Source organism: Protopterus annectens, chromosome 14.part0, assembly GCF_019279795.1.
Source record: "Protopterus annectens isolate FY-2018-M chromosome 14.part0, PAN1.0, whole genome shotgun sequence".
Classification (NCBI taxonomy): Eukaryota; Metazoa; Chordata; order Ceratodontiformes; family Protopteridae; genus Protopterus; species Protopterus annectens.
In genome coordinates this window covers 864200903-864210978 of record NC_056748.1, presented here as the reverse complement: position 1 = coordinate 864210978, position 10076 = coordinate 864200903, and the positions used below count along the sequence as shown (strand labels likewise).

The 10076-nt window shown below is 38.8% G+C and overlaps 1 protein-coding gene across 19 annotated transcripts in view; it reads left to right on the top strand.

Moving 5' to 3' along the window:
- Nucleotides 1–10076, top strand: part of LOC122789306 (calcium/calmodulin-dependent protein kinase type II subunit gamma) — a 2351533-nt gene that overhangs the window by 1781363 nt on the left and 560094 nt on the right. For all 19 annotated transcript variants that reach the window (XM_044056632.1, XM_044056627.1, XM_044056637.1 and 16 more), the window contains exon 10: nt 6737–6859. In XM_044056632.1, the coding sequence (XP_043912567.1) occupies nt 6737–6859 (123 nt within the window). The remainder of the gene's footprint in view (nt 1–6736; nt 6860–10076) is intronic.

The window sequence follows — 10076 nt, the reverse complement described above, 5'->3', positions numbered from 1 at the left end:
AACTGTAGTCAGTACAGAGGTATCAAACTCCTGTCGTAGTGCATGAACCTTCTACAGAAGATGACTGATAAATAAATGCTCAAAGTAATAGAAAGTAAGATGATGCGTGAGCAGTTCAGGGTCAGATCAGGATGTTTGCTGCGAGTGCAGCTGGAAGTGAAGGAGATATTTGGAGAAAGCATATGAAAAAGTCGAGGAATGTTGATTTGGGCATTCGTGCAGTGGTTCAGTCACAGCAGCATGGTGAAATTAGCATAGGCTATCTACAAGGACCCATGAAAAAAAACTGAAAGCCAATCTGTGTGCAAGCACTATTAACCTATGAAAACACAGACCATGAGGAATTCCACAGGAGTCAAAATGTTCGACCATGCTGGAAATATTTTATACTTTTATTAGCAAACCACACAGTAGTTGATCACTTCCATGTCTGTGGACATCATCAGAACAAGGACCTAATGATACAAGTACCAATGATGCTTATACTCGCAGAGGGATTTCCAATGTGAATGGGTATGCATTAGGGTTCAGCTCAAGGGAGCTGTCACTTTTTAGTCAAAATCCCATTAACTAGCATAGCATGTAATCCAGCAAAATAATGACTTACTACCCCTCTGTATCCTGGTAACTACTAGCATGTCCATCTTCCATATCATGAACAGTTGCAGAACACCCTTCATGATTTCTGCAGCCATTGAAACCTATTTCAACAAAACAGAATCCCTAACTGTTGAACGTAATCCATTAATTCTAGTTAATTTCAACTAGCCAGCCATAAATTGGCTAACATACCTAAGAATAACAAAAGCACACAACTGTTCTTATACATCATCAGTGAAAACTGTCTCGACCAATTAACACCATCCTTACTCGGGGATCAAACCTTGTAGATCTGGTTCTAATGGATATGGCAGATTATCCACATCAAATGTAATTACAATGACGTCTCCTTAAAATCCTAGCATAAGTTGCTTTCAAATTCCAATGTTTTCAGAGACTTCTCCAAGACCAACTTCTTAGTAGTCGCTTCCAAAATAAGATTTTATGAGCTCCCTAACTAATGAGGACCCCATAGCTGAAACAGATGCTTTCTTACAGATTTCTTTTATCAGCTAAACTTTTGCATTGAAGCTTCTGTTCCCATTCATAATAAATACAACCAGATTCAGAAACAAACCAATAAACTGCAAGAAGAAAAAAAAGACACTCCTTGCCCTAATCACTCAAACCTTCTTTCTGCAAAAACAATATCAATGTGATAAACGAAGAATTAAGATAAAACATCAAGACCTACATAGCTAAGTATTGCTGTCACATCCACCAAAAAGCCTGCTACAGCTAAGTTAGAAACTCCATGAAAATAAACAACAATGCATAGAATTGACAACAGATAGCACCACCAACTCTGACTCCAGTATACTAGCAAACAGATTAATCAAATGAATGGGTCTGTAGTTTCTAGGATTGGCTGATGGCCCACCCTTGTAAAGTGGGATAACCATTGCAGTCCTCCATTCTCATGGTAGAAAACCTGTTTTGAGGCAATAGTTGAAAAGTGGCTCAAGTGGTCTTGATAGATAATGTTTCAAGCTATTTTAGAAGACATCTCGAAATATTGTCAGGGCCCATTAAAACTGTCTTTTGTCCTTATCAAGCTCCGCCAGGACCTGCTCCCTGCTAATAGTTGGGGGGGTATGCTAGCAGGTATTTCATGGATAGAGAGGTGGGGGTGCGGAGCGAAGTTTGAGCTGAATTTGTCTGCATGCAGATTCGCTATGTTCTGTTCAGTGAAGGTGGCACCATTGACCACCAGTTTGACACACTGCTGTGTGCTACCTTGGGTGTTACGGACATAGCTGTAAAAGGTCTTGTGGTTTTCTTTAGCCTGTGAAGCTTTCTTGATTTCATAATTTGCCTTTTTGGACACAGTCGTCTTAGTTTTCTGTTTAGTTTAATTAGAGACCTCTTGTAATTATTGGAGTTGCTCTTCCTGGTTTTGGCCATGACTGTTTTCCTTTTGTTATATGCCCCTGTAGAGTTAGGATTCCACCAGTGTGGTTTGTTTGTTTTGGGCTTACTGCCAGTAGATACAAGAGCACTGCCCAGAGTACTTTCTGCAGATTTAAATCATGCCTTGATAACAGCACATTTGTATTCTCGAGAATGAAGTGAGATTGTAGGCCGTGGAGTTTCCTATTTAGACTGCTAGCACTGAGCAGTAACACCTTTAGGTTTCTTTGGGTTTTATTTGCTATGTTAGTAGATTTGTCAGTCTGGCATTGCCTAAAAAGGCTGTAAGGGGAGGATAAAATCTAGGCGATATTCAGAAGCCTACGAGAGACAGGTGGTGACCATCCTTTGCAAAGCAATGTAGTTTGTTCACCATGTTCTCCCATGTGGACAAATATAGAGCTCCCCTGGAAAGACACCGTAAACTAAGCCAATTATTGAAGTCTGTCATCTTTTATTGGTACTGTGGCATCATCCTCGCTGAAGATGGAATGCTGTTTAATGCAAGGCACACAAATCCCTGAGATACAGATTGAGAGAATTCAGTAATGCCTCTCCTCATATAGCTGAGGGAGGTGTGTTACTCTTGGATGTCCTACAGTTGAGAAATTAATCAATTAATTTGTGACTTATTAATATTTTCATATTGCCATAGCTGAGAGCCCTACATTTTATTAAGGGGTGTAGTGTGAAATGTATGGTGGGAGACAGGAAAATTCACTATTAGTGTCCATTTATATCACATTATTCTGAGATATTGCTAGCTGTGTTTTTTTTTTTTTTTTGGTAATCGTGAAAAATAAACAATATTCAATATGTAGTTAATATTTCAAAAACCAAGTGATTTACAAACTGTTGTGAAACAGATGAAACCTTAGATGTTCTTGAAGAAAACTGCCTCTTATATTTGCACTGTGAGTTGTACATCTTTAGAGATATTCATTGTTATTTGTAGTGCTATTTATACAATTAAGTGTATATCTTCATATTTCTGCAAATATTTCAATAGACACGCACTCACAGAGGAATTTCTGATTGGCATGTGAAATCTTATGTCTGGTTAACAAATGTGTTCTAACAATATATGTCTAGGGAGTACAGTTTCCAAGATATGACTGTTTGTGAAAGTTTAAAAAAAAATTAATTTGGGGTTTGGGTATGTTATAATATAGTATTTATGGAAAGACTATGAATGCACTGACTGTTGTCACTTCTTATTGATAACATTGCTATTTGTACAGTTTTAATAGCTTTTATTGTTCATTAAATATTTACATTTGTTAATCTTATACTTTTAAGTGTATTTTTCTCTGGAATGCGATGTATGTAGGCTGCTAGAGGCGTGACATTTCGCACCACATAGGTTTTAATGAGTTAACATGGATTCTACTCATAATTCCATACCACATAGTCTCAACGCATGTTAATTAGGTGGTATATAGAGACCACTTGCATATCACTGTTTTTGGTAGTGATTTATACTTTACCAACAAAGAGATGATGATATAACTATTGTAATTATTTGAAAGGCTGCCTTTAATAACATTTGCATTTAAGTAAATAGTTTCATGCAGTCTGTGGCAAACAGTTCTTTGGTAAGGGGTGCAAGGTTTCATTGTAGTATTGTAGTTCAATGTAGTCCACCACTTCCTGTATCTGAAGTGAGCTTTCCTCAAGTAACACATAGTCTGAAGATAAGTCTACTGCTTGAAGGCTGTTCAGCATTTGCAGTTGTGTGTGATATTGAAAACGGGGGAAAAAAATTTAATTTGACAGATGATATCAGTGATATAGTTATTTGTTTCGGCCATTTCAAAAAGTGTTAGAGTGAGGCATAGTAGGTTCTGTACGTTGCTTGTATGTTTCAGACTCTGCCAAACCGATGGATTATGTGTAATGTTTCTCTTTTTATTTTATGTCCTCGTTAAGCCTAAAAAGATAAATACAATTCACAATGTAGTGTACATTATTTGGCCCCTTGCGTATCATACATCTGTTGAGCTTCCTAAAATGAATACAGCCCTACGACCTCAGCTGTAAATGCTCTGCACTTCACTAGATGCCCAGCCATGGCTCCCACTTTCCATGGAGGTTACTCTATGGATGCGGAGTAGGTACAGATTTGAGGGTATGCCTTTTTACCATCTTGACTGAGCATTTTAGGTTAACCAGAGGTAGGAAGACATTTTCTGTCTCCAGTGTGCTGTTGCCCTCTCTGTGAGGGGCGAGGTGCATGTCACCCTAGCCGTAGGTTACAGCTAAGATGTGACACAGTAGTAAAGCAGCAATGACCTACTGTACAGGTGTCATGCATTTGTCATCCTTATGTGCTGACAGTCACTGTGTCATTGTCCTGTACAATCAGACAGAATAGGCTCATAAGACAAAAGGCAGTGCTGCAGACTTATTGTTGTCTTTTTGGTCGCAATTATTAATGGTTTCTGCTGATGATCATCACAATCAGACAAAGCCGAAACGTCTTCCATTAGTTCTCCTCTGTTGATAGACAGAATTTATCTAGGGGGGGTCCATTTATTTTGAAGTTTGGTGAAGAGTATGACTGATAAAGAGGATCCTTTCTGAAAGTGCAAGACTCGACTACAAGTCCAGCTACTTGTGAAAAGTGTCATTCACAAGTAATTATAACAGGTATATGTACTTCCTTAAAATTTGTGAAGGACTTTTTGTAGGAAGGTGGTTTCATCCTCCTGTATCCCCCCCCAAAAACACTGGTACTTCTTTATATTAACTTCGAGATCACTGTACCTCAGAGTAAGGTGGGGGAACTACTCTTCAGTACTTCAACTGTGGATTTACCTCACAGTAAGGGGGTGGGGCGGGAGGAATTCAGCAAATTATTAGGCAGAATTATGCATTTAATTTCACAATTCAAAGTATCTCAGTTCTGGTCCTTGCAGTTTAAACAGAAATGAAGATAAAGATAAGATGAATAATCATGCTGTTGTGAAAACACACTTTTGCGAAAAAAAAAGAATCAGATTATTTTATTATAAAATACTCTCCTCCTAATTTCATGACAGAAGTTGTTTATGTACCATTATTTGCTCAGATTGTGAAATGTAAGGGGATGAATACAATATTTGTCTCTAAGGAAAGCTGGTTTATCAGAGTTTTAAGGGGGTTTATGGAATTCAGGAAGCTGGGCTGACATTTTAACGTGAGATTAACAGAGCTGCCTTAAAACTAGTTAGTTTGTTTGTCTGTGTCTTTCGACTTTTCCCAGTTAGGGGTCGCCACAGCGGAACTCCGGTCCGCTACTGATTGGTAGTTGATTTTTACATACCGGTTTGCCAGGCCTGACGCACAACCTTCAACGAAGGTACACCCATTCACGCATGTCTCCACGCAGAAGACGCTCTAGCTGAGTCGAACCGGACAGCATCTTACTGTGAGGTGACAATGCTACCGCAGCACCACCGCCGCGGATCTAAACTAGTTAGTAATATCAAAAATATTGCAATATATTAGTTTGATTGATAAAAGCTGCATCAGCATGTGAAAATTACACAGAAATGTGTCTGCATTTGTAAAGTGTTTTTATTATCTCTAAGGAAATGTTTGTGCCACTGGTCCTAGAAGGGAACAGGTAACAGCCAAATGCATTAAACTTGAAAGTGATCTGCGACGCATGTTGGCAAGCCAGAGCTGTCTCAAGCTGGGCATAAGCCTCAGACCTGGCTGTCCTCATAATGCTTTGTATGTGCATTTGTGAGCCAAGGTCAGACGAAACGAGACATGGTCAAAGTATTTTGCTCAGCAAAACCATTTACTTCAGTGGTGGAAGTCCACACCTGCTTTATAAAATATGTAGCAACCTGGGTTCAGCTGTCATTTCGTCTTGTAGGGCCAAGCCAGTCTGGCTTTGCGCATAGTGAAAAATTCTTGGTTTGCAAGACCTGTAATCTAAGCCTTATAATAAAGTTGATGTAATTTGCCTTTCATTGTGATCTCTCCATTTAGAAATGTGTTAGTCTGTGTTGTGGTTTATGGATTATGCTAATGTAAACCATGGATGAAGGTGTTTGAGAACGGATTCACTTCGAATCATCGAATGTTCAGAACATGCACTTTCTGATCATCGAGACCAGAACATCGATGTTCAGAACATCGAAAGTTCAAAATGAACCATAAAAAAAAAAAAAAATCGCCCCCTGCACCCCCCATGTGGGGGGCTATGCCCCCCCACACCCCCCCTACTTTAATATTCCAACTCTGAGATTGCACTACAGTGGGGTAAGGGAAATCTCCCGTTTACCGCTATATGCGGTAGCGCTAAACGGGAGATTTCCCGTACCCTACCTGCAATGCCAACACTCAAATGGGACACACACACACACACACAAACACACACACACACACACACACACAACATGCAGGGCACCTTGCTGCCCTGCATACACACCCAACATTCCACAATCTCACTTACCTGGCACTTCCACTTTAAACCTTCGATGTTCTGAACATCAATGTTCTGGTCTCGATGATCAGAACGTCAATGTTCTGAACATTCGATGATTTAAAGGGAACCCGTTTGAGAACATATACTGCTTCTTAGCTATCCATAACAAGAGTACTGTAGCTCAGTTTGCATTTTGGTTTACTTATTTGTCTATCTTTTACTTTTCTGGATAGTTTTCGTTCACCTCTAAAAAAATGCCTTTTATATGTTTACAGTTTATTGTAATTTGTTTCCCTTTCTCCACAGTTTCCATCACCAGAGTGGGACACGGTCACTCCAGAGGCTAAGAACCTGATTAACCAAATGTTAACCATCAACCCTGCAAAACGGATCACAGCAGAACAGGCCCTGAAGCATCCATGGGTCTGTGTAAGTATTTCTAGCTGGAATAATCTTTCCAGTGGCAACTTTGCTTTGTTGTTGTATCCTTTTCTCTTCCCATCTGTTGATACGCCTCATATAGGTTAAACTTACATCAAGGAATAGTCAATATGATGATTTAAATTTGGAAGAATAAAAAGTGCAGATTTTTATAACCATTATAGAAAACAATATTGGATTATAAATGAAGGCAGCACAGAAGTTGTTTGTAGCCCTCATATGTGGAACATTTTGCCACATACATTAAATGGTTGCACCATTCTGTGCTGTGTGAAATGGAGTTTGCAAAAAAACAATGTAGACTAAGAAATTGTTCATATTTAGTAAAATGTGCAGCATCTTTTTTAAGAATGTTAATCCCCCTTCCTCTCTTTTTGGATGCAAGTAGCCTGAAACAAATTGCATTCACTTATGAGCACACTTTATTCATTTAAATTCAATTCAGACATAGCAATTGGCAGAAGTCGTTAAGTCAGAAGTTATTTTGTCCACAGTGTTATTTATTTTAAAATTCTTTGAGTGTTAAATAAGCTAATTAGGGCAGGTTTTCAGTCTTTTTGGTGTCAATCGTATCACAGTGCACATTCACACTAGGTTCTTTACACAATAACTACTGTATATTTTAGTTGTACCACGTGGTGTCAGAACCTTGTGCCTTATTGGAATAATAGGTGTATGTTTTGCATAACATGCCTTTTTAAGTTTCATAAATTTTTTTGGCATATATTGGTAACCAAGTTCCAGGTTTTCTTGTGCATCTTTATGTATATTTTGTCTGCTGAGAAATGTGATTGAGGTGGACTTGCAGAAGTCTAATTTGTTCATGTTTTCATTGCATTATAAGCAAAAACGCTATCCTTAGTGTGGTACACAAATCATGTATGCTATAGAATTAGTCATCAGCCAACATGCACTTACATGCTTCCAGCTCTGTTTCCAGCATAACATGACCAAAAATGAATCTGAGGATAACACAAACATCACAGTGGTAGCCAGTGCATCTGACTAAGTGACCCGACTTTGGAGAAGTGGTGAGCCTGGCTGCTAATTATCACTTTTCTCACTAGAAGACAATTTTAAAAAAAGTTGAAGGAAATGTACATTAAATTTCAGACCTCTGGCCAACCTTTTCTCTGAGCCCTATGCATCGTGTAACGAAACAGTCTGAGCATCGCCATTGCAAGAACAGGGCTGGTAATGATGCTGAACATTTTTATACCTGCTGTTAAGCTGATCTTAAATAAATATCTTTTGATACAAGGCAGAAAAGGGCAGATCATGATTTCTTCGGATGACTTCCAGCCCTTCTAATTAAGCTTCAGCTAGAGAAGTGTTTGAAAATTTTCTTGATGCAGCAGACGTCAGTGAAGAATTGGCCTCATTGCCCCCTGTGCTGCAGGTCTTCACCTCCAAGACTGAGGACCTATTGGCACACTTGATCACACTCTCTCTAAATCTAGAGCCAAGTGGCTCTTCATGTGTCATAGCTGACTGTGTAATCTCTTCAAGTTTTATGTTCTAAACCCTCAATGATAAACGCTGACCCATGGACTGAAGCTAAGACACTGCTTGTTATATACTAGGTTCTGTGCGTTACTGAATCACCTGCAGAACTTGTTTTTTTGAGCTGCCAAATTCTCTGTTTAAATAAAATTGGCCTAACTTTTCCTGAGCTACTCTGCTCATATCTGCTAGTGTGGCATGTGGAGGTCACTTTTGTGGAATGTCCATTGCTGTTGCACTGTTTTGCAGATGACATTGATAGTTTTGGAAGTATGTTATATTAACTCATTTTGCCTCGCTGAACCTTCTGATACCTTTCTGATAGTATAGTAGGAACCAACACTCCTTATCTTTTGAGTTGAGGTACTGAACCATTGCTTCCAGTTTAGGCATGGGGTTTTTAGCTGCCATACCTTGCAGGCTTTGAACAGCCCCTCCCCTTGGCATATGCAGAAGTATCACTACCTCTTCCTTCATATGATAGTGTTGCCCGACATTTTTGACATGTTGAGCCTGGTGTTTTCTGTAACATATCAAGTGAGGCAACATTCTGTTATGCTCACTAAATTATCTAACCAAGTTGGAATGGTTTGTTTTTTCCTTGATATGTCGTTCTTGTTGGCTCTGGGGTCTCACATTTAAAAGCGATATCTTTCATGAGTCTCTGATGACTACCCAGTCAGCAGACAGGTTAATTAAGAACTTTCCAATCTAGATATTCTGCAGAATTTGTTTCATTTAGATACATTGTTGTGCCTACTTGGCAAACAGTTGTTTTATTCTCTTGAGATTTGTCTTGTGTTTGTTCCATGCATTTTTGAGTTTCTTTACAATTTTTGACATGGGAAAAGTAAGTCATTTATCACCATAAATTACTTTCTTACATTTACCCTGATAGGTCTGTTTTGCATCTTTATCCCTTGACTTTTTATTGTCATTGTATATTGTTAATTTCCCTGAGTTATTTAAACGTGTTTCATTTCCATCCCAACTTTATTCTACAATGTAGACATTGTTTAGTTTTTCTCCCTCTGTTTTTATTACACTTTCATAGGTAAATAATTGGCTATCAAATTGCAGACTATTAGAAGCCTAGCCAATAATCAGGGGCTAATCTTAAACCTTATATGTGTGAGTTAAAGACATTAAGTGTTATGCCAACCCAACTACCACCTGTTGCCCTAAACTATTTTTTGCTGTTCACATTTGAACTTGCATTACTAGATCACTACAAAGACAAATGCTATAAAACTATACACAGCAGCGCTCCGAATGGAGCCTGATTAATGTAATGTCCTTATGGAAGTTTTCTGCATGAAATGACTCTACTGCAGAGGTCTGTTGTTGTGTAGTGTATGTCTTTGACGCCATCTGGTGGCAATTTATATTATAGCATCATCTAGAGCCCCTGCAGTTATATGTTTGGGGGTGGTTGAGAACTTTCTAATTCTCTTTCCAGACAACAGCAACCCCTTTTTCCCATTTTGCACATGATTTGGAGTGTCACTTCAACAGAGATAATTTTGACACCAGTAAGTGGCTAGCACTACCATGTTTGTTTTTTCATACCTCACATGTATACACACACTCTGATACCTGTAGCCAATTTAGAGTGTCCAGTGCACCTACTGTACTTCTTTGAAGTGTGGGAGGAAACCGGACCACCTGGAGAAAAACTCACATGAACACAGGGTAGGAGATA